At 37.3% G+C, this 25,005-nt stretch overlaps 4 protein-coding genes across 6 annotated transcripts; 3 read left to right on the forward strand and 1 right to left on the reverse strand.

Annotated features, from left to right (window-relative positions):
* The first annotated feature begins 795 nt into the window (after nt 1-795).
* On the forward strand, nt 796-13,375 carry LOC104096329 (uncharacterized). Of its 3 annotated transcripts, none has more exons than XM_033656158.2 (8): nt 796-1,347; nt 8,414-8,656; nt 8,771-8,820; nt 9,854-9,986; nt 11,734-11,840; nt 12,362-12,410; nt 12,758-12,897; nt 13,015-13,375. In XM_033656158.2, exons 2-7 carry the CDS (start codon nt 8,461-8,463, stop codon nt 12,847-12,849), a joined length of 627 nt encoding a protein of 208 aa, XP_033512049.1. In that variant the 5' UTR covers nt 796-1,347; nt 8,414-8,460; the 3' UTR covers nt 12,850-12,897; nt 13,015-13,375. The 3 variants fall into 3 exon arrangements, 2 of the variants coding, with proteins under 2 accessions (XP_033512049.1, XP_009600984.1); XR_686299.4 differs by lacking the exon at nt 796-1,347 and adding an exon at nt 12,596-12,715 and having other exon boundaries at nt 8,315-8,656; nt 12,833-12,897; XM_009602689.4 differs by lacking the exon at nt 796-1,347 and having other exon boundaries at nt 8,315-8,656; nt 12,596-13,104.
* LOC138892016 (uncharacterized) lies at nt 1,455-1,910 on the forward strand. Its single transcript, XM_070175707.1, has one exon. It carries the CDS (start codon nt 1,455-1,457, stop codon nt 1,908-1,910), a length of 456 nt encoding a protein of 151 aa, XP_070031808.1.
* A 3,573-nt stretch (nt 13,376-16,948) lies between the features above and the next one.
* On the reverse strand, nt 16,949-18,049 carry LOC104096335 (probable membrane-associated kinase regulator 4). The gene has a single exon (XM_009602696.1). It carries the CDS (start codon nt 18,047-18,049, stop codon nt 16,949-16,951), a length of 1,101 nt encoding a protein of 366 aa, XP_009600991.1.
* A 5,935-nt stretch (nt 18,050-23,984) lies between these two features.
* Nucleotides 23,985-24,551, forward strand: LOC138892017 (uncharacterized). The gene is made up of 2 exons (XM_070175708.1): nt 23,985-24,290; nt 24,351-24,551. The coding sequence occupies exons 1-2, from the start codon at nt 23,985-23,987 to the stop codon at nt 24,549-24,551; spliced, it is 507 nt and encodes a 168-aa protein (XP_070031809.1).
* Nucleotides 24,552-25,005: the final 454 nt, after the last annotated feature.

A 25,005-nucleotide genomic window follows, 5' to 3' on the forward strand; every position in this document is an offset into this window, starting at 1 on the left:
TGAGTTGTTTCTTTTGTGAGTCAGACCCTTTCCTTTATTCTTGAAGTTGACCGTATGTCATTATTCATCCATTGGATATATCTTAGAGAGGGAGGTAGAGGCAGTAGTTTCCTCCAAATTAGTTGAAGCGTTGGCGTCGGCATGGCGGGTAACTTGTATGTGTTGACATTGTTCTGTTGAGTGGCCTAGGATGCCGCAGGATTTGCAGAGTAAATTTTCTCCTTCATAAAAAATTAATTGTTTATGAGTACCTATGTATAGGAAAGGCTGCACTGGTCGATTAAGTGGTAGTTCCACACACAAACGTGCATATCTTCCTCGTACTGCAGTAGAGGTACATGCATCGACTTTTAAGAGTCTGCCTATCACGTTTCCTATATTTTATAGTATCAGACTATCATAAAACTCTATTGGAAATTGTGGCAACCTTACCCAGATGGCTGTATATAGTTGTTTCGCTTCTGAGGCCACAAAATTAGGTTCCCATCGTTGTACAGAAAGAAAATGATCAAAAATGAACCAGGGGCCATTGTGCAAAGTTTTGAGCATATTTTCTTCTCTACAAAACTTGACGATGAAGTAGTCTGCTCCAAGATCAATTAGGGAAAAGTTTTCGTTAGGATGGAGAATGTGTGTTGATTATTAGAGCAAGGAGGAATGACAGAGTCTTGGTCCTCTAAATCCATTGGGGAAGTGTAAACGGCAAGAGGGATATATTGTTAACGGGTCCCAGACATATGCTAACTCTCTCCATACATTTATATACGTTAGGCTTCAACGGTAACTCTCTAGCGCGTCCCAGATACGCACCACCCCATGGCTCCGTTGGACGGCAACCAAACGACGCATATTGACAACCAAAAGAACCCTCTGGCAGTGGCGATTCCACCTACTGAAGGAATTGCAGGAAATCAAACATATGCTACTTCAGTAACTAGCACAACAGTCATCTCGATGCCCCTCATCAGCCAAGAGAAGCAGTAATAGCATGGCAAACCACCCACAACGGGATGCCGATGGTGATATTTAAAGCTAAAGACTATTATGGAATCATGGCCGAAGAATGCAAATTAACAATTGTGAGGAGATTCTTAAAATCCCGTCCACAAATAGAAAGAATAAGGTCTGCCTTCAGGGAACTTTTTTCGATCAAGGGTTCTGCTAAGATCGGTGTCTATGATAACTACAACATTTTCATAGACTTTACCAATGAAGAAGACTTCCGGTCGATATCGTACAAAAGGGTGATCGAAATCGAAGGATTACAAATGTGGCTACAAAAATGATCGCCGAATTTCAAACCAGACGAAGACATCCCAATTGTTCCGGTGTGGGTTATCCTCCCAGGTATTCTGTTTAATATGCATAATTGGCACTATGTGAAACAAATTGTTAGCAATATTGGCACACCATTATCATGAGATGCTGCTACTTAGGGAAAAACTAGACCTAACATGGCCAAGGTCAGGGTCGAAATAGATTTAACGAAACCTCAACCTGATAGTGTATGGGTGGGTTCCGAGAATGAGGAATTTCCCTTGAAAGGATATACTCAAAAAATTAAATATGAGAGCATTCCAAAATTTTGCAAACATTGTAGAAAACTTGGGCACAACATGATGAACTGTAGAGTTCTCGAGAAAAAGAGAGCTACGAAAAATATTGAAGCAGATCAAAATGGTAAAGATACAGTTTTACTGCAAACAGAAATTGGAGGTAGAGATACACTGGGGAAAAAAGATGTAACAGGGAATAACCAGAGAATTACAACAAGGGACGACAAAGCTAGCTCTAGCAAAATTCCAAACTCTACTGGAAAGCAAAATAATGAGGGATTCACGGAGGTTATAAACAGGAGAAACAAGAAAGCTAAGCAAATAAGGTGCAGGCAAATGTGGACAAGGATTTAGATACAGTAAAACAACACCTTAAGGTAGATATTGTAGACAACACTACTAATGTAACTAAAAAAACTGGGAAAAAAAATGAGGGAGTATCAAAGCATAGTCAGGAAGAAAAGGAACCTACAAATACAGAGAAGAATCTGGAAACAAAGAAAAGCAAGAAAGGTAGGAAAAAGACGAAAAAAGGAAATGCTAATGGCCTACTAAGGGTGAAGAACATGCTATGGATCAAGCAAAAGCCAAGCCATTTTGAAAAAATTGTGACAGAAGTCCTAGGAAATGAGATGAAGATCAGTATGGGCAAACACCTGAAAGAAACCAAAACAAAGACTCAGCTACAAGGCAACACGAAACAGCATCAGGAAGAAGATAAGGCAATCACTCGGTAAAAGAAGAAACAAAATGCTACTGCTAGTACTATACCAGAAGACCAACTTAGTAAAGTTGGGCATAACAATGAAGATATTCAATCTCCAATCACCATGGACACCGCAAACATAAAAAATAAAGGTATCAATCTTATGGTAGATCTAGGTTCCATTGCGATAGTGCATAATGACGAGAGACATGGCTCAAGTTTAGAGTATTTTCATGGCAATGATGATACTACAGAGCAAGAAGATGAAGAAGAAACTGTGGATTCCTCTAAAGAGAAAGTTCCAAACAGTTTCAACACAGTCATGGACAATGACTCTGAAAAGGATTAAGATCTAGTACTCAAAGAAATCGAAGATATAATCAACAAACAGGGACTATCACCTAGAGGTCACCAAAACAAAAAGAAGGCTAAGGGAGGTCATAGACCTGCCGAAAGCAGACAGAACTAACCCCTTCTATCTTTTAATGATTAAAGTCATTATATGGAACATAAGGGGAATGAAATCCAAGGGAGCAACTCTAAGACTAATGAAATTAGTTAACATATATAAGATAGACTTTTTGGCTCTTCAAGAACCTTTTCTAAGTTCAGACAAGCTTGAAAGATATAAAATAGCCTTGGGTTTTGACTATGCAGCAACCAACAAAAATAGCAAAATATGGTTCTTCTGGGGAGCTAATTTTGACTTTACTATCATCTCTAATAAGAGACAACAAATCACCTTCAAATGCAAGATGGATGGGGATAACCAAAACTTCTAGCTTACTGCAATATATGCCAAATCAAAGGCTGTGAAAAGAAGAAGGCTTTGGAGCAATCTCAGAGACCTACATGATGTAATTGATGGACCTTGGGCTGTGTTTGGAGATTTCAACTCAATCCTAGCTCCGGAAGAAAAGAGAGTAGGAATACAACATAGTTTGACGAGGAATCTAGACTTTATAAATTGTATTGAAGATTGTGAATTAGTTGATGCTGGATTCTCTGGAAGTGAATTTACGTAGGAGAGGGAGAAGAAGAATTAGCAAAAGGCTGGACAAAGTCCTTATAAATGAGAATTGTTCAGACCTATACCAATAAACCAGAATAGATCATCTTGCCAGAACAAGATCAGATCATAGCCTCATTTTCATGGAATGAAATAACACTCATATTGATTTTATCAAATACTTCAAATTTTTAAACTTTTGGACAACTCAACCAGACTTCTTAAACCTGGTTGAGGACACTTGGAACATAGAGGTATATGACAACTCTCAATGGATCCTGCAACAGAAACTGAAGACTCTCTCCAAAAAAATTGAGTCTTTGGTCTAGAGAAACTATTGGGAATGTATTTAAAAAGGTGAAACAATTAGAGGCAGACACCCTAATTCTGGAGTAAACTTATAAAGATGATGACTCAGATGCCAATAGGGAGATCTTACATAAGGCACAAGTAGAATATATCAAATGGTTAAACATGGAGGAATCAATTCTCAAACAAAAAGCCAAGTTGAACTAGACTGAATATGGAGATACCAATTCAAGATATTTTCATAGCATTATCAAGCACAGAAGGAGAAGAATCCAAATCCACAGGATAAAGAATAGTGCAGAGTAGTGGATTCAAGGTAATTCTGCTATCTCAAACGCAGCAGTGGATCATTTTCAAGAAATATTCACAAGGTAGGAGGAATGAGATATGGATAGAGTATTGAAATGGATTGAACCAATGGTAACAGAAGAAGACAATACCATGCTACAAGAAACTCCTACTGAAGAAGAAATCAAGGCAGTAGTTTTTTTCATAAATTGCAGGTCTGGATGATTATAATGGCCACTTCTATCAAGTTACATGGAATATCATTAAAAATAATATTTGCAACTTTGTGCTAGCTTACTTCAATGGGGCATGCCTGAGTAAATATTTTACACATTCATGCCTAGTTTTAATACCTAAAGTTAGCACGCCTTCAGATTTCTCTCAATTGAGGCCTACCAGCTTATGCAATGTAACCAATAAAATTATTTTCAAGATCCTAGCTTTTAGAATCGCCTCTATTTTACCAACTATAATCTCTGAAAATCAGGTTGGCTTTGTCAGAGGAAGGCTCATTACAGAAAATGTGTTACTAACTCAAGAGATTATTCATGGGATGAATGAGCATAATGAAGGAGGAAACCCAGTCATTAAACTTGACATGTCCAAAGCTTATGACAGGCTCTCATGTACATTTTTGACAACAATTATGAGGAAGCTTGGATTCTCAGAAGGAGTAATTGAGTGTTTCTACATACATCTTTCTAACAATTGATATTCAGTCATTGTAAACGGGGCTAGATATGGTTTCTTCAAGTTAACTAGAGGAGTAAAACAAGGAGATCCACTTTCTCCGACTCTTTTTATTATAGTTGTTGAAGCACTATCTAAATCTCTCAATTAACTGAACAACATGACCAACTACAAAAGATTCACTATATGCAAAAAGTGACCTAAAATCAACCATCTATGCTATGCTGATGACTTGATTTTATTCATAACTGGTGATAAAAACTCAATCAAGATGGTCATGAGGGTGCTTAAGGACTATCAAAATGCATAAGGACGGGAGATAAACAAGCAGAAAACTAACTTCTGAACCTATGGACTTCAAAACAGAAGAACTATCAGAAGGTTAGAGAGGTGAACTGGATACAAGCATTCTCAATTCCCCTTCATATATTTGGGTTGTCCAATATACACAGGGAGGAAGAAAATTGCATATTTTGCGAATATGGCGACTAAAGTCCTGAATAAAGCAAATGCTTGGCAGGGCAAATTAATATCTAAATATCAAACACATTCTACAATCTCAGACTCTATATTTGCTAACTGCCATGGTCCCTCCAAAAACTATCCTCAACCAAATAGAATCTTATTTTTCTAACTTCTTCTGGGGTATGAAAGAAAGGAAAAAAAATTATCACTGGAGTTCCTGGGATAAGATGTGCTACCCATATGAGGAAAGTGGGGTTGGATTCAAGAAATTGCAAGACATATGCTCTTCATTCTCTTCTAAGAGATGATGGAGACTCAGAACTGAAAAGAACATATGGATAAAATTTCTCTTGACAAAATATTATCCTAGGTCCAACATACTATCAAAACAGAAAAACTCCAAAGGTTCCAATATTTGGAGGAATTTACTAGACACCAGGAAGATGATTGATTCCAATATTATGTGAAAACTAGGAAAGGGACATGTTCTTTTCTGGTGGGATAACTGGCTTAGATCAGGACCCCTAGTCCAACACAATATCCAACCTAGGAACCTGGGAACACAAAAGTCAAAGATTTCATTTTTGACAAAAACTAGAATTCAAATGCACTCAGGAGAGCTCTCCCGGATCACATCACTGAAGAGGTTTTAAAGGTGGACATTAGAAACAAGGAAGATACAGCTCTTTGGTGCTTGAATCCTAATGCCCACTTCTCATGCTCCTCTGCCTTCAAAGCATTTAGACAAAAAAAGAATAAGAACCCACAACTTGCTAAGCTATGGAGTAATGAAGTACCATTCAAAGTCTCATTCTTGATGTAGAGGATCCTAATCCATTGAGGAATATTTATATAGATTTGGACTCAACATAGCTACTGGATGTGTTTACTGTAGAGAAGCCAAGGAGGAGACTGCTAACCATGTTTTTATTTAGAGTTACATAGATTCTAATACATGGAAAAGAATTGCTAGTCCTTTGGGTATTGATATCACACTAGTAAGTATCCATAATACTCTTAATAAATGGTGAAAGCTCAAGCCTAACAACGGGGCTCATAGGATGCTTTTATAAATTGCCCATATCATTGTATGTTGGGAGTTGTGGAAAGCTAGATACTCTAAAAAATATGACAAATAGGCTACATCACTGACAAGAATTTGGCACCAGGTTACCTTCCAAGTAAATGTATCTCTGGGAAAAAGGTTCAGTAGAATGGAATCCAAGTGGAACTGGGACATAATATGTAAAATTGCCATCGATTACAAGCCTAATCTTATTAGCAAACTTGTGAAGTGGAATGACACTCTCTGCAAGACTGCAATATTCTCTCTTCACACTGACTAGAGCTACATAGCTAGGGTGGGCAAAGCTGGTGCAGGAGGAGTTTTTAGGAGAAGAAATGGAGAGATGGTCATGGCATTTGCTATACCTCTCCAATTCTCAACTAACAATTATAGTGAGACCTATGCAACCTTGCTTGAAATTAATTGGTGCTATGCACATCACATAGATATCTTGTGCCTTTAACTTGACTCACAACTACTTGTCAATATGATCAATGGCAAGCTCAATCCCCCATGGCACTTGTACAATGAAGTAGAGAAAATCCAACACAAAATCAGGGAAAAACAAATTCAAGTCCATCACTGTTACAAAGAATGAAATGAGGTGGCTGATTCACTTGCAAAATATGCCACAACACTATGCCAAAATAAAGTCTATCTCTAAGAGAATGACTTACCCAGGGAAGCTAAAGAAGCACTTAAAATGGACAAATTGGGACTCCCTTCCTTCAGGGTAAGAGCAGCCAAACACTCAGGGTGGTACTTTGATCCTCCTTGAACATCTTTCATATTTTCTTCGAGACATGTTCTGATTCACCAAGTAGTCATGCCTTTTGTTTCTGCACTGCCAACACTCCTATAGGAAGTTGGCTTTGCTAAAAAAAAAATTCTCTGATGTTGGTTATGCTCTAGCATTGTTCCTAGTTAGTTTAGATTAACTAGGTTCTATGGAGGTTAGGTTTTATGTCCCCCTCCTTGTTGTACTAATTTTTTTTTGAGTTATTAATATACAAGGTAGGGGTCTAGGCCAAACCTCTCCCCACCACAGGAGATGAAATCCTGGGTGGATGGATTGAATTTAAAAAAAAAAAGAAAAAAAAAGGAAATAAATTCTTTGTGTTCAGTTGCTAGAAGTTTGTCTTTAAAGGAGAATTTAGTAGATTGTGGAGATGCAGTTAGAGCAAATATTGAGATGTCCAGTAGTTTTGGGAGGATGAGAGTCCCACTGAGAGTGGAGGACATAGTGAAAACTGGGATGAGTTTTGAGGTAATGGAAGTTTTTTAGTGAGGTAATGGAAGTTGTTTATATTCACTTTGCGCCAAAAAAAAATGAAGGCATTAGTATTGCATTTCTAAAAGAAATCTCTTGTATTACACACACAAATTTATACAAATTAACATTCCATAAACAAGAAAACAATTGGTCAGTAACTACATATTTTAATTCTAGATTACATAAACAAAGTCCAAGAGATTAACTTTATTCTCTATAAAGTGTTGGGTTTAATAAAAAAAATTAAGTAGGTGTTATTTCAATAATAAGGGTAAGAAATAAAATAAGACTAAAATAAAACAAAAAAAATTAGAGGAATAAGAGGGGTGAAATATTTCAGATGAATTCTATATGAAAAACGGAAGAGGAAAGGAGAAAGAAGAAGAAGAAGAAGGAGGAGGAGGAGGAGGAGGAGGAGGGTAAAAATAATGAAGCAAATGAGGAGAATTTTTTTTTTTGAAAAAAGTAAATTTTAAAAAGGTGTATGGCTAATTAGCCATTACACACAGGTGGGTCATTTTGATGGGTTTTTTCAGTTTTCACGTGCTTTTTGGCAAGTTATTACACACATTATGTCAGATAAGCAATAATGGAAGTTTTAATACGAAGGAAAAAATAATTTAGGAGATTTTGTGGACACCCTATAATTTAAATAGATAACTCACAAAAGGTTAATAATTAAAGAGGTTTTAGAGTATTAACTCAAAAAAAAAATCTAATATTTTTGTTTCATATAACCACATTTTATTAGACGCGGAATTTAAAATAGTGATTTAACTTATTATATATACTATATTAGTGACATAAGAAAAAATATTAAAGAAATAGTTGCAAATTTAATTTTAAAAGAAACCATGTCAAAGCTCAAAGTTGAATTAGTTAATGAGGCTAAAATTTTAAAAATTGTGAAAATAGTACTCATGAAAAAGTAGTGTGTCAAGCATCTGGAGTGAAAAGTTTTACAAGTATATAAATTGAAACGAATTGGGTTAGAAGAAAAAGAACTTCCTCCATTTTCCAATTTTCCTTACGTTTTCCAATTTTAAAACAGTTCCAAACGACAATTGAGCATACAAATCACTTGCCAAGGGCTTCGAGATGGTTCGCGTACACGTGAAATACGGCGACGGCGACGGCGACGGCGACGGCGAGTTCCTCTACAACACCGAAACGACTTCAACTGTTGTTGAAATCGCTAAAGACATTACAGAAATCGCGAATCTCCAATTGAAGATTCAATACCTCGCCCTCAAATTCGAGCCTTATCTCTCCAAGCATCAAGGCGATCCTAAAGGTTTTTTACAATCATAAATAAATGCTACAAAATGTCATGCATTATCATATGATTATCAGTTGAAATTGTTATTATATTACTTTCGCTTAACGGTTTGTAAAATTGTGATTGCAGTGATGCCTCTTGTGAGAGCTTTCTCTGAAGCTACTTCGTACGCCTCCAAGGTTTGTTTCTGTATCTTTTTTTTTTTCCATTATTGCTTTAATATTTGCTCTGAAATGCTTATTTATGTTATTAGTATAGTGGTATCATGATGTTTTAGTGAGTCAGTAGTTACATTGTTAGAGTGGGCGGCGCAGTTGTTATTCCTGTGCTTATTTATTTGACACACTTTCTATTTTTGGAATGCTCAAAAGTATATAATCATCCCATTTATATATATTTTTTTTATTTTATAATTATGGTGCATGCGTCCACCTTGACTAATCCACCAGGTAGAGGCAAAAACACTAGGTGATGTTTTCCATTTGTCCAAGTCTTGGGAGATAGAGTTACATGAGATCTGTGTCGAAGTGTGCGTGGTTCGAACACCACGTTTATTTTACAAAAAAAAAAAAAAAAAAAAAAAACCACTAGGTACCTACAATCCCTGCTAGCTATTGGGTGACTCTGTTCACCAAGGCGTCCATTCCATTGATAATATTTTTATAGAAGGTTCAAACTTTTTAAAAATTCAAATTCATTTAATTATTCAAAATACACTTAGATGCGGTGTTTTCTCTATTAAAACAAGGTTTTCAACCATTACTTTGATAATCATCTTCTATGATCACTAACATAATATATGTCTAGTCAAACACTGACGTATTATGGAGCAAAAGGAGTAGTTTGCAGTGAGATGAGTTTGTTCCTCCACACATCATATCTAGTGGTTTATTTCATTTTATTTGTTATGCTCTATCATTTGAAGGCTGTAGCCCTACTTTTAACATACGAAGTAGAGATTGATGGATTAGGAAAAAAGAAAGAAATCAAGCAATCAAAAAAGTGAAGCTGAAGATCTAGATGGTTGAGCATTTTGTGCTCACACAATGTCTATAGGATAAGAACATTGTAAAGCTTGAAGATTTAACTTGAAGCCTTGCAAAAGATAAATTTGCATCCTTGCATTTGGTGGTTCAAGTGGTGTATGATAGGTTCTGTTGATCTCTGTTTTCGGAAGAAAAGTTTTTATAAAGATGATGAAATGGATTACAGGACCAGGTTATACATAACAAGCCTCTATCACTGTATGTACTAAGAGATCACACAAGAAGCATTGAGAAAGAATTCTTGGTAACATACTCAGTAATGGGATTATCAAGTTCCGATTTACAGAAGTTCTTGTCAGGTATGTTCTATTTATTTCAGCCTCTTGTGCCGAATATGCTTTCGTTTAATATATTAGAGTTCAGGACAAGCATTCATATTTGAGATTTTAACGAGTATAAAGTAACAGTGACTTTATTTCGAGTTCTATGACTGCATGTTATTGTTAATAGCCAAGTCCATTGTTCTTCATACTTCTGGATAGAGACATTTGAGGCTGCAAATATGTCTTTAACAATCAGTTTAAAAAGAGATGTGGGTGTTGCTTGTTTAGTTCCCTGTGCTATTATGACCTGATTGATCATGATACATTGGTGATTGAATGGCTTTCGCCTTTTTTTAAATGATCGTCACTTGTACAATATTTTAAGCTATTGGTGAAAATTTTTGTTTTAGAAAACCTCATGGTCTTCCGGGGTGTTCAGAAAAGCTATTGCAGATGAATAACATTTATCTTATGCATTTGAAATTGCAACTATGCTTGGTTCAAAGTTACGGCGCAAGAAAGTGGCTATACGTTATAGCATGCTCCCAGTCATGCCCCCCTTCCTTGGCATCTTTGTTTTGACATGAAAAGTGACGTTGCACCACATATCTATAAAAATGTGGTAATCTAATTGACTGTGACACTAATATACTAATGTAGTTCCCTTATCAAAAAACTAAAACTAATATATTAATGTAGTTCATATTTTGTTCCTCTTTCTTTGGGTTGTACTAACTAGATCAGCCTGGTGTGTTCACTTCTTCGGGATTTTCCATACATTTGATGATGCCATGTGAATCGCTAGAAACATGTGAAGTGTATGGCTAACCCAATAACGAAAGTTTCATTAGGGGACTGGAGAAGGCTACCATGAGACAAAAGATCTTCTTTCTAAAGAGATTTGATTCGGAACTCTTCTATGTCCAAGGTTCAATATTGAAATAATTTCAGAGAGTTTTCCCTGACTTTGTCCGTGTCAACAAACAATTCGAAATACTTCGACTTTTTTAGAACAGGTCCGAGTCAAATAGCAATGATTCGAAGCACTTCTTTTTACACTATTTCGGAAACCCAAGGACTCAATCGTATGGATATGTAAAATACAGGATTTCCTCATCCTATGTTATGGAAGGTTGTTAGTTTGCTGAGTTAAGCACCTTCAACAATACTTGCTTAGATCTACCTTTTAAATTATTTCCAATATTTCTGGATTTTTGCATAAAATAATTTTTCTGTTGATCGACGTCTAATAACATGTAAATTGTTTACTTCTCACTGGTATGGAGTTGCTCTGTCAATGATTTAATATGAACTAAAAATGTTCTGTCTCCCCTGAAGACTGAAGTTCTCTAAAACTAAGTTTTTCACCAATAGCTTCAAATATTGTACATCCCACAATTTTATAGAAATAGCGAAAGCGATTCAATCACCAACATGATTTGATCAATCATGTTATAATAGCTATTCTGATTCTCATCACCCACTAAATGCAAATACATACCTTAGTGCTATAAATTATTCCAACCTATATGTATGTAGTTGAAAATATAATCAAGCCCACAGTTCCATTTCATTCGTGTAATAGGTTAATGCTCATGAACCACTTGGTGACAACATAGTTCGGTCTGTGGGCAAATGAAAGTGAAGCCTTTAAATGTTACTGCGTGAACCAGAAAAAATTTCTATTTTTTTATTTTTTTTTCCCATTCGTTATTCGGTCTACACGCTTTCTAGAATGAAACTCAATGAAATCAGCAATCATGGATGACTATATGATTCTCAGACTTGCAGCTCCTTGAAGAAAATACATTGCAGCTTTTGTGGGCAGGAAAGGAGCTCACCAGAGGGAAAAAGTTGTGCGACTTTATAGGAAAAAATGAGAAGACAAAGGTACATAATTTTGTCTCCACCTGTGACAAGGATATATCCGTACACTGAGGGTTCGTTTGGTTCGAAAACAAGTTATACATGGATTATACTTCACGGATTAGTAATACATGGATTAGTAATGCAAAGATTATTTCTTGTTGGGTGTTTAGTTCATTGCACTAAAATTGGATATGCAAGATATCTTTTATAATATTTGTTCATCTTTTATACTAAAAAGTAATGAGTTTACAATTATACCCTTGGATGCTTGACTTTCATAGGCTTCTAGAAAACAGTTAAGGACTATTTTATCCTTTTGATGCTTTATCCATGTATAACTTATACAGTTATACATGAATTAGTTATTCCATGTTGATAGTGGTATAAAGTTATACCAAGATTGGTGTACAACTTTATACAAGGATTAACTATACATGAATAAAAAAGTAAACCAAACATTGTATAACTATTACAACTCTTTTATACCATGGTTATTTCTTGCTATACATCAACAACCCCTAACATTCTACCATTGGTGGCAGATTGTAATCAAGCTGCAGCCACATATTCCACCTTTTTCATCACTTTCTGGTACTTCTTTTTCTCAATGGAGTTGGTTTTTATTTGTTTTATTTGTTTTTTTTTTGGGGGGGGGGGGGGGGGGGGGGGGGAGCAGTGATTTGAGAAATATCTTACTGACATTTTTGTTTTCTGTATTCTATTTTTTTTTTCTCACATAAAAATAAAATTTGATGCATTTTTATTTTATTTTGGAGGTGGAGAAAATTCTTGAAATAAAATGTCCTCTGGTCCGTGAATGACTTTCAAATTGGGGAATGCACTCCTCTTGACTACCTTTCTTGTTTATTGGCGGTCCTTCCTACTGCGCTGCAAAGGTTTGTGACTTACTGAGACATTAACTGCCTTCTTGTTGACAGCATATTGGTGTTGTAAAGATTGCACGCCTAACTTATTTATGTACTCCTGGCATCTCAACTATGACGACTATCCAGAACGTTCTAAAGCTTAATGCTATAAGTCAAACTCAGTGAATCATGTCGTCAGATTCCTATAATTTGTAAGCTAATTTAATTTATTTTTTTTTAATGGATTTTTGTCTTCCAAAAAGTGTTGTATTTTGGCTAGTTATGTCTGATCCCTTTTCTTTTTTACTTTTGTGGTTCGTATTCTTCAGCTTGCTCAGTTTGTTGTGCTTACACTAAGTGCAATGAAGATGATTTTTTTTTTATATGAAGTGGTGCAATGAAGATGATTTGATCACGTAGTTCATTTCTTTCATCTGATGGTCCTAAACGTGCAGTGAAGATGATTGGATCTCGTAGTTCTTCTTTCTTTCATCTAATGGTCCTACTTCTTGAGACAGCGAGGAAAAATATAGATATGTAGGCAAACAAATTGTACTAATGCTTGATGAACTAGAAAAGACAGAGATATCATTGCATTGCTTTAATATTCTCTAGAGACACGAACCAAAAATAAAATTTCTTTGATATTTGTGAAAGTATACAGGCTTTGGCTCTCACTTTGTACCTGGATATTCTACATCTTTGATGGTTTCCATTCATTTCATGGGCATATTAAATATATGGAGTCCATAATATAACAAACCAGTCCCAGTTTTTCTGTTCCCCAGTAAGAAAATCTGTTTTTTTCAATCTAAGCTAGTTGAGGCCAGCTATATAATCTTATATAGTGATTGTCCGATTTAGGTCCATTTCAAAACTATTCTAGAACTCCTTTCAGAAACCACTATTGTTTAGTGGTTATTAACTTCCTATAACTGTCATATACATAATAATTTCCTATAGCTACTATTCAGTTGTTACGGTAGTGTATTCACATGTATTCGCGCTGATGTATTCATGAATACAACAACAAAAAGCGCTTAAAATCAGGGCAGACCAACTTTACGTGCATGTATTCATGAATACAACAGTAAAAAGCGTCTAAAATCAGGGCAGTCCAACTGAACGCGCATGTATTCGCGATGTTGTGTTCATGAATACAGCAATAAAAAGCACCTAAAATCAAGGCAGTCCAGCTGTACGCGCCATGTATTCATGAATACAGCAGCAAAAAGCGCTTAAAATCAGGGCAGTCCAGTTGTACGCGCATGTATTCACATGTATTCGCGTCATGTATTCATGGTTATGCTTTGTGAGACTCATGCATTTGAAGTTTTACCCCGAGAAAAGAAAAAAATGCTTTCTCTGGGGGGATCATGCTTCTCGACACATAGACTTTCTAAGACCTAGCATAGAGCAGGGTGATTGAATTCTAAGGGTTCAAGGTGCACCCTCAGATGTTGGTAAAGATTTTTCTGTATTGGTTATGCTTTGTGAGACTCATGCAATTGAAGTTTTACCCCGAGAAAAGAAATAAATGCTTTTTCTGAGTTCTTTCGTAGGGAAATTCCCCTGCATTTTTCATCCTCTGGTAAATGGAAGGATCATATAAATATCCTTCGATTTTACTTAGCTTTTATGAGTATCTTGAAAACTAGAAATTAGTGGTGATGCTTGATCTGATAACATTGACTAAAGAAGGAGCTTAGTCGACCACTTTTAGTATCCTTTTTGGTATTTGATTCTCTAGACGTTGGGGAAATTGGTGGGGAGAAAGTGTTTCTTGTAATATGCTTATCAGTATCCCCAAGTGCTGGACAACATCAATTAATCTTTACAACAATGTTTTTTTGGGTCTATTTTTTGTCAAAAATCTGGCTGACATCTTCACTTAGTTTACGTTTTGGTACACCCACTTAAAATCCAAAAGATGGTTCTTCTTTTTTCTAAAAGCAACCTTTTCTTTTCTGCCAGACCAAAATAAATGAAAATGAAAGTATGTTTTTTTTTGTTCTGTTTTTCTTTGCTTTTTCCTAATAGTGAAAAAATCTACCCTTCTTTGCCCCAAGGCTTTGGTCCACTGGAGAAAGATAGAGTCATTGCTATTCTAACCTGTGTCAAAAGATGGGAAGGTAAAAGTTTAGAGCGTATGTGTGGATTAGGCGTACGTCGTCAAAAGGTTGGTATTTTAGTAAAGAAGGATAAAAAGGCGGAATCATTATTCACCTAGTTTAGAACCATGCATCATTGGTCCCTAGGAATTTCTCAGTTAAAAAAAATAAAATCTAGCCTTTCCTACTTCCCATGTAAAATGATGCGAACAAATTTGTTCCCGAACTTTGATATAATGGTAAGAGCACAACACTTGATATAGGTTTAGACGCATGCCACCAGACTAAAAGGAAATGGACAATCCCAACATTACTATACACCCTTTCAAATGACATGTATGGAATGTTTTGGAAGGGACAATAAAAAAACTCGACTTAAACAGTGGGTCCCAGGAAAGTATTATTTTGGGATTCCACAAGTTTCCCGCACAGTATATACGGATTCGACTACCACTGTTTCCTGAGTGCCACATAAGTGGGCTTTGCAATCGAAATTGATGATTATCTTTGGTATTTCCTTTGATTAGAATTACCTCACAGTATGACTTTATTTTAATCATGATTCGAACATTTCCCATCACTAATAAAAAAGATATTTGTTATTCCTTCCGGTCCATAATAAGTGACCAATTTATTTTTTTATTTTTGTTTAAAATAAGTAACCATTTATGTAATTAAGAAAAAATTTAATTTATTTTTACTCTTTTACCCTTACGTGCATATCGCTAAAAAATTTTCTTACTCCTCACATTAAATCCACTATAACTATGTGACTAATATTTAATTAAGGGTAGTTTAGTAATACTAGGTATTTTTGTATTGAATTTAGTATTTTCTTAATGGTCGTGCATAAAATAAACTGGTCACTTATTGTGTACCGGAGGGAGTATCATCGGCATGTGATAGTATTAGATAATATAGATTTTAAAAAAAGTTGTTTTACTCGAGAAATAAAATGCTAAAATATTCAATATTGATAGAAAACAAAATTAGAAAGCAAATCTGTTAGTACTCTTGATTCTTCTCTCCATGAGTTGGGTTAAATTAGAAAGGTGAAAGTCCTTCTCAAAATAAGCAAAGTGACCCAGTACAAATGAAATTATGTATGATTGTTGCAATAATTATTGATGTACTTTGAGGACCATTAGACCACTTTCTTTCTGCAGCCTCCACAGATTCTTATTCTTAATAAAACCATCATTAGCTTCAATAAATTACACATTAAACTAATAACATTAACAATTTATTACTAAAACTTAAGGTTGAAGCCTTCTAAACAACAATCTGTAGCAGTCAAAAGACAAATTCATCAAACAGGGATACTGTATTTTATTTCTGCATTATGCTCAAAATAGCTCTTTATTAGTCATATTCTTTACCTTTATATTGAGGGTTCAAGTTCCCCCCTCCATCTAATGGAACCAAAATAAAAGGAAGAATAGTTCTTTATAATGGTTTTTTTTTTAGTATCCGGTATCCAAAGTCCAGACTAATGCAGATTCATCAGTAGGGCCCACATTGGTCATAGAATATTTCTTTCTTAGTGATAAGTAAGTCTCTATTTTCCATCTGTAAAAAATTATCAAGTGGCAAAGGTTGAGGAACTTGTGACTGAGGTCACAGGTTCGAGCACTGCACTATGCGAACTAAGCCTAGAATTTAAGTGGAGAAGAATGGAGGCGGGCCGATTATCCCCGAGAGCACAAGTTCGAGCACTGCACTATGCGAACTAAGCCTGGTATTTAAGTGGAGAAGAAGAGAGGGGACGGACCGATTATTCCTGAGTTTCGGCTGCCGTGATTATCCTAAGGGTTGTCCCTATACAGATTTCTCGGTCATAAAAAGAAAACTACATTTCTAAATCTTTAAGAATTATGTCATTTTGAACCTTGTAGTCCCCTTGTACTATCATCATAATTATGCACTAAGAAGCCTTAATTAGGCATTTTTCACAAATTGCAAGAATGAGTTGTGCTTTTGAAATACTAGCCATTTATGCCACATTTTGAGAATTGCTAAACTATATGGAGGCTTATTACACAAAATTTGTGAAAGAAAGAAATACATGTAATAAGATAACTCTGTTCATTGTCTACTTCTGCCACCAAACTTTCCAGTAAAAGAGGATATGACAACAAGAAAAAGGAAAAGTTTATCCCGTGCAAAGTCCAGGTCTTTCTTGTTCTTCACTAATTACCTTAGAAGCTGACAATGAACAAACTCCAATGTCACTTATTGTCTTTCTTGAATGAAACTGCTGTTGAGAATTTTTGCAATGAGCAATTGCTGCTTGGATTGAGTTCTCTATTTCTGAATATGCACTACTGCTTCTCTTAAAGAAATGCATATCTTGAAATTCATTTGAATTGTTTGAGCTTGAAGCTGATGAGGAGCCAGAAGACGAAGTAAATGAAGAAGAGGAACAAGATTTAGCTGTTGAAAATCTTTTAATAGCTCCTGAAAATGACCTTCTATGTCTACCTTTCAAATCTTGATCAACAACATTTTCTTTGTTCATCCCTTTTGAATATACACCTCTTTGAGTTTTCCCAAATGGCTCTTTTTTCCCTTCTTTGACATTATAACTATGTTCTTTAGCCATTGGTACAGACCCTTTGTCAAAGTTTGCTGAGTACTCATTTGAACAACCAGATTTAGAAAAGAATGACTTGACATAAGCGCGGGAGGATTTAAGTTTTGAACCAAACGAGGAATTTTTAATCAGCTTGAGTTTTCGCGTCCAAGACCTTTTGGAATTTTCATCTACTGGATTAAAGCTATTGACATGATCTTCTGTTGAGTACTCGAATAAGTATTCGTTAGGATTAAGTTCACGACTAACTTGACAGGAATCAGAGGGAGAAATATTGCAAGATTCAAATGGTGTATTATTTGTAGGAGTATTTGTAGTGGTTGTGAATAAAGGTGTACTAAAAGAAGACTCTTCAAATATATCAACTTTTGTAGTTCCATGAACTGATTTATTGGGATTTTGAAGAAGTTTTTCCACCATTTGTTGTGTACCAAAAGGGAGGTGAAGAGGGAGAAGTTTACCATTGTGGAAAAGTTCATCAGCTGGTGAAGTTGTTGTGTCTTTATCAATTGAGTTTGGTAACATTTGGAACTCAAATTCTCTAGCCTGAGATGGGGAGTTTTTGAAATGTGAAAATATGTTTGAATGTGAACTTACTTCCATGTCTATATAATCTTCTTCTGCATTATCACATGAACGACGAATTTCTTCATATTCCATGTTTTTTTCTTTCCCTCTTTGTGAGTTGGGAAGTGTAAGTTGAGCTTTGAGAGCAAATGCTGAGGAAGAGGACCATTTTAAAGAGGATAGTTGTACAACTTTTTCTTTAAAAATCTGTCCAAATGCCTAATAGTGTTAGGCATATTTTAAATGATCCCAAATATGAAATTTAGGACATAAAGGGGAAGATTGTTTTTTGGTCATGTTTACGTTGTTTAACAATTTTCTTAAAATATTGGACCTTTAACTTCTTCTAATGGCTGATGTAATTTATTAACTTTGTGGGATTTATAATATAGAAAATAAGACTTCCTAAAATATGGGATTTGTAACCTTGAAAATAAGATAACTTATCTGTTATAAAAGAAAAAAGTAATCTGGTGGTCTAAAAATTTCTTATACTCACGATGTATATTACTTAAACTCGTCGAATGTCTTTCTCCTTCTCTAGAAGGTATCACTAAACAAGAACAAACCACAATGAATCATTGATCATCTTGATCATATGTACTATTGTATACGGTCAAAATCAAGCTTGCCCTTCGTGTGACTAATCGAGATTGAAACACGATAGATCAAAATTCAACCTCGTATAATATCAAGCTATGATGTGCCGAGCTCGTGACCCAGAGACCGATCAAGATCGGCCAAGATCGAGATCGAGCAAAATAGAGACTGGTCGAGATCGGTCAAGATCGAGAACCGAGCAAAATAGAGACTAGTCGAGATTGGTCAAGATCGAGAACCGAGCAAAACAAAGACCAGTTGAGATCATGATCGGCCAAGATCGAGATCGAGCCAAAAAAAGCCGGTATATCCGCAATTAGGGCGAGAATCTCAGCGGAAATCCCGTCGCATATCAAGGAGAGTCCAAATAATTAATCTATCATTGGATTCCTTTTGTATTTAAAATTATATTTAAAATAGGACTTCCCTACTATATAAAGGGTTTTTGATCATTTGTAAGGGGAACTTGTTTTTTGTTAGGAAAAGCAATACACTGCCTTATTTCAATTTGTTACTCTATTTATACATTAACAGAATTTTCACTTGGTTCGAGGGTGACCGAACTCGAGGGCCAAATCTAATTGATTCATTTGGTTTGCATTTAGCTCTTTTATAGTTAATTTCAGTACTGATATATATATATATATATATATATATATATATATATATATATATATATATATATATATATATATATATATATATTCTTGGTTTGTACCAAGTTATATCACGTTTCCTTAGAGCTGCGTATAAATTCAATTATTATCTATTTTCGGGTAAACAGTTTGGCGTCCACCGTGGGGCTAAGGATAATAGTGGTTATTTGATACAAATATCTATAAAACATACTATTTTACACTTGCTCTTGGAAGTATCTTTGATTTCAGGCTAAAACTGACGAACTCTCAATTAATGCCCCTACATATCGACAATGAATCTGGCCATCAAGGTGAGAATAACAATGTGACGCCCGGGGATGAAAGCCACCCGCTGACCCTGTTAGGACACGGGTCGTGGATCCGATTGACATTGATTCGCATATGGCCATCGAAGCAAACCAACATTCTAGTCCCAAAAACAGCATCCATGGTGGAACCCGATCTGCAGTTCGAAATACCCAAAATATTGGAGAAGACGGGATCAACCTGCATATGATTTTCGAAATATTGCAAGCTCAACAGGTGGTGATAGCTCAGTCGTAAAGCCAAACTCAGGCACCGAGCAGGGTTGAGCTCGGCCCACCCCAAGAAGTCACCCACAGAACGGGGCCAGCTGTGGTAAGGTCAAATGAACAAGAATCGGGGACTAACCCCGAAATTATAAAAATGCTTGAGGAACTGACTAAGCGTATAGAGTTAGGGAAAAAGAAGAACGAAGCAAACGACAAGAAAGTGGAAACTTATAACTCTAAGGTTGATCAGATCCCGGGGGAACCACCAATATTGTAGGGTTTGGATTCCAAAATGTTCGTACAAAAACTTTCCCCTCGAGTGTGGCTCCCAAACCGATCCCCAAGAAGCTCTGCATGCCTGAGATTCTTAAGTATAATGGAACGACCGACCCCAACGATCATGTCACCTCTTACACGTGTGCCATTAAAGGGAATGATCTAGAGGACGACGAGATCGAATCCATGTTACTAAAGAAATTCGGGGAAATCATGTCAAAGGGAGCAATGATATGGTATCATAATTTACCACCTAATTCTATCGATTCTTTTTCCATGCTTGCAGATTCTTTTGTAAAAACACATGCCAGAGCCATAAAGATCGAGACTAGGAAGTCAGACCTTTTCAAGATAAAATAAAAAGATAACGAGATTCTCAGAGAGTTTGTATCTCGTTTCCAAATGGAACGAATGGATCTACCACCGGTCACCGACGATTGGGCCGTTCAAGCTTTCACCCAAGGACTAAATGAATGAAGCTCAGTGGCTTCACAATAGTTAAAGCGGAACTTGATTGAGTACCCAACTGTTACTTGGGATGATATACATAATCGATATCAATCAAAGATTAGAGTTGAAGACGACCAGCTGGGGGCTCCTTCTGGATCTGTTACCAAAAGTGACGTCGATCGAGAACCAAGGTTGAACATGGATCGATACCAGCCGTATAATAGAGATCGTAGGGGCAACAGACCTGGGCACAACTCCGTATGAGGTGAAATGAGAAGTGATCGAGGCCAAGGCTCTCGAGGGCTAATGAGAAAAATGGTTTCGACAGGCATACCGAACTTAAGGAAGCACCGCGATTGTTGGAGTATAACTTCAATATTGATGCATCCGCCATCATATCGGCTATCGGACGCATCAAAGATACTAAATGACATCGACTCTGCAGGCCGATCCAGCCCAGAGAAATCCCAATCAAGTATGAAAGTATCATGGCACCCATGGCCACAGAACGGAAGATTGCATGCAGTTGAGAGAAGAAGTAGGGCTATTATTCAATGAAGGGCACCTTCGGGAATTTTTAAGTGATCGGGCAAAAAATCACTTAAAAGCAGAGAGTTCAATAGATAAAACGAGCAAGAAGAACCGCAACACATTATTCACATGATTATCGGAGGGATCGATGTTCCCCAAGGCCCAGTGTTAAAACGCACTTAGGTGTCAATCATAAGGGAGAAGCGATCTCGGGCTCAGGATTACATACCGAAAGGAACCTTATCCTTCAACGACGAAGACGCAGAAGGAATCATGCAGCCCCATAACGATGCACTGGTAATATTTGCACTCATGAATAAGACTCGAGTTAAGCGTGTGTTAATTGATCCAGGTAGTTCGGACAACATCATTCGATCGAGTGTCGTAGAGCAACTCGGTCTACGGCCAGGTAGTGCCCGCGGCCCTAGTGCTAAACGGATTCAACATGGCATGTGAAACTACTAAGGGCGAGATAACTTTGCCAGTAAACGTGGCCGAGACCATCCAAGAGACGAAGTTCCATATGATCGAGGGCGACATGAGGTATAACGCCCTGTTCGGGAGACCATGGATCCACAATATGAGAGCAGTACCCTCGACCCTTCACCAGGTTCTAAAATTCCCAACACTAGAGGAAATCAAAGCAATCTACGGGGAGCAATCCGCCTCAAAGGAAATGTTTTCCATTGACGAAGTGATTTCGATGTCATCACTCTCATCGATAAAAGGGGTCAAATTCGAAGGGAAAACATGAGACCAAATAAAAATCACAAACGCCGGCCTCGACCCAACTAGAGAAGCAAAGGACTGACAAAGATGATGATTATAGGGTCCCTCGATCCTTCATAGTCCCCGATGATTCCGACCCTACAAAATCAACGGTCGAAGAGCTGTAGCAAATCATACTTATCGAACATCTACACGAACGAACAGTATACCTGGGCACGAGGTTAAATATCGAGCTCAGAAAAAAGCTTATTCAATTTCTTATAGCTAACATAGATTTTTTCACTTGGTCCCATCTTGACAAGACAGGGATCCCACCAAAAATCACCACCCATAAACTAAACTTGGACCCGAAGTTCCATCCGGTGAAACAAAAAAGAAGACCCCAGTCCAAGGTCAAACATGTTTTTATCAAATACGAGATAACCTAGCTTCTTAAAATAGGGTCCATCCGTGAAGTAAAATACCTCGAAAGGTTAGCAAACGTAGTAGTAGTCCCTAAAAAAGGAAACAAACTTAGAATGTGTGTAGATTACAAGGATCTTAATAAAGCATGCCCCAAGGATTCTTTTCCTTTGCCTAATATCGATCGAATGATCGCTGCCACGGCCGACCACGAGATCCTCAGTTTTCTCGATGCCTATTACAACCAAATACAGATGAACCCGAATGATCAGGAACAGACCTCGTTCATCACTAAATATGGTACCTAATGCTATAATGTAATGCCATTTGGATTAAAAAATGTCGGTGCCACTTATCAACGCCTAGTAAATCGGATGTTAGAAGAACAAATAGGGAAATCTATGGAAGTTTACATTGATGACAAGCTAGTTAAGTCCGTGCGAGCAGAGGACCATTTAAAGCACTTGCAGGAAACTCTTAAAATATTAAAGAAATACAACATGAAGCTAAACCCGGAAAAATGCGCATTCGGGGTCGGGTCAGCCAAATTTCTTGGGTTCATGGTATCCAATCGAGGAATCGAGATTAATCCCAACAAGATCGAAGCTATCGATGGCATCACGATGGTAGACAACGTAAAGTCCGAGCAGAGGTTAACCGGGCGCATGGCCGCCCTAGGGAGATTCATCTCGAGATCCTCCGATAAAGGCCACCGATATTTCTCGTTGCTAAAGAAGAAAAATAATTTCACATAGACCTCGGAATGCCAGCAAGCCTTGGAAGAGCTTAAACGGTACTTATCGAGCCCGCCGCTGCTTCACACGCCAATGGTAGGCGAACAACTTTACTTATATTTGGTAGTATCGGAGGTAGCGGTAAGTGGAGTCCTAGTCCGAGAAGAACGAAGTACGTAATTTACTATTTATTATGTCAGTCGGACCTTTGGTGAGGCCGAAACTAGATATCCCCACCTAGAAAAATTGGCGCTCGCTTTGATAAGTGCCTCTAGGAAACTAAAACCATACTTTCAATGTCACCCTATATATGTTGTAACAACTTATCCACTTCGAAATATTTTGCATAAACCCGAGCTTTCGGGATGGTTGTCCAAATAGGCTATAGAAATCAGCGGGTATGATATCGAATATCGACCCCGAACAGCAATTAAGTCTCAAATTTTGGCAGACTTCATAGTTGACTTCACGCTGACCGTAGTACCCGAGGTCGAAAGAGAACTGTTGATAAATTCGGGTACGTCCTCAGGAATCTGGACTCGTTCACGGATAGTGCTTCAAACGCAAAAGGGTTCGGGCTCGGCATCGTACTAAAACCACCCACAATCGACGTGGTTAGACAATCTATTAGAACTGTGAAATTGACTAAAATGAGGCCGAATATAAGGCCATGATTGTAGGTCTCGAACTAGCCAAAGGCTTGGGAGCGGAGGCGATTGAAGCCAACTGTGACTCCCTCATCGTAGTGAATCAGGTTAACAGAACCTTCGAAGTTAGGGAAGACCGAATGCAAAAATACCTAGATAAATTACAAGTAACTTTGCACCGATTTAAGGAGTGGACTTTGAAACATGTTCCTAGAGATCAGAATAGTGGGGTTGATGCCCTCACAAACTTAGGGTCATAAATCGAGGACAACGAGCTCGATTCGGGGGCCGTTGTGCAACTCATGAGGTCAGTAGTCGGAGAAGGCCATGCTGAGATAAATTCCACAAGCTTGACCTGGGATTGGAGAAATAAATACATAGTGTATTTGAAAATCGAAAAGATTCCATCAGATCCGAAAGAATCGAGGGTCCTGCGCACAAAGGCAACATGATTCACCTTGTCCGAAGATGGAACCTTGTTCCGAAGAATGTTTGATGGTCCATTAGTAATATATCTGGGACCAAGAGACACCGAGTATGTTTTGAGGGAAGTTCACGAGGGCACTTGCGAGAATCACTCTGGTGCCGAATCATTGGTTCAGAAGGTAATCAGAGCTGGTTATTACTGGATTGACATTGAAAAAGACGCAAAAGAGTTTGTTCGAAAATATGGCAAATGCCAAAGGCATGCACCAATAATTCACCAACTCGGAGAACCACTCCATTCAGTCTTGTCACAATGGCCATTTATGAAGTGGGAATGGACATCGTTGGCCCTCTTCCACGAGCACCAGGTAAAGCTCAATTTATTTTATTTATGACTGACTATTTTTTCTAAATGGGTTGAAGCACAGGCTTTTGAGAAAGTTAGGGAGAAGGAAGTCATCGACTTCATTTGGGATCACATCATATGTCGATTCAGGTTGCCATTCGAAATTGTGTGTGATAACGAAAAACAGTTCATCGGCAGCAAAGTAACCAAATTTCTTGAAGATCACAAGATCAAAAGAATCTTATCAACACCTTATCATACCAGCGGGAACGTGAAAGCCTAATCGACCAACAAAACCATCATCCGAAATCTTAAGAAGAGGCTAACCGATGTCAAAGGAAAGTGGAAGGAAATTCTACTCGAAGTTCTCTAGGCATATCGCACAACCTAGAAGTCCAGTACCGGGGCTACCCCATTTTCATTAGTTTATAGCATTGAAGCTATAATACTAGTCGAAGTTGGAGAGCCAAGTATTCGATCCTTATATGCAACAAAGGAATCAAATGACGAGGCCATGAATACAAGCCTAGAACTATTGGATGAAAGGCACGAAACAACCCTCATCCAACTAGCCGCCCAAAAGCAACGGATCGAGAGATACTACAATCGAAGAGCCAACCTTCGATATTATAACGTCGGGGACTTAGTGCTGAGAAAAGTTACCATCAACACCTGAAATCCCAATGAATGGAATATAGTCCGAATTGGGAAGGACCATACCAAATTCTTGAGGTCAC

Source organism: Nicotiana tomentosiformis, chromosome 5 (genome assembly GCF_000390325.3).
Source record: "Nicotiana tomentosiformis chromosome 5, ASM39032v3, whole genome shotgun sequence".
NCBI classification, from domain to species: Eukaryota; Viridiplantae; Streptophyta; class Magnoliopsida; order Solanales; family Solanaceae; genus Nicotiana; species Nicotiana tomentosiformis.

Excerpts from the sequence above, each read along its gene's own strand:
- LOC138892016 (XM_070175707.1), top strand. The coding sequence starts at position 1,455 with ATGGCCAAGGTCAGGGTCGAAATAGATTTAACGAAACCTCAACCTGAT.
- LOC104096329 (XM_033656158.2), top strand. The coding sequence starts at position 8,461 with ATGGTTCGCGTACACGTGAAATACGGCGACGGCGACGGCGACGGCGAC. Across the intron at positions 8,657-8,770 it reads GCATCAAGGCGATCCTAAAG|TGATGCCTCTTGTGAGAGCT; the intron begins GTTTTTTACAAT and ends TTGTGATTGCAG. Across the intron at positions 11,841-12,361 it reads GAAAAAATGAGAAGACAAAG|ATTGTAATCAAGCTGCAGCC; the intron begins GTACATAATTTT and ends CATTGGTGGCAG.
- LOC104096335 (XM_009602696.1), bottom strand. The coding sequence starts at position 18,049 with ATGGAATATGAAGAAATTCGTCGTTCATGTGATAATGCAGAAGAAGAT.
- LOC138892017 (XM_070175708.1), top strand. The coding sequence starts at position 23,985 with ATGTTTGATGGTCCATTAGTAATATATCTGGGACCAAGAGACACCGAG. Across the intron at positions 24,291-24,350 it reads CCCTCTTCCACGAGCACCAG|GCTTTTGAGAAAGTTAGGGA; the intron begins GTAAAGCTCAAT and ends GTTGAAGCACAG.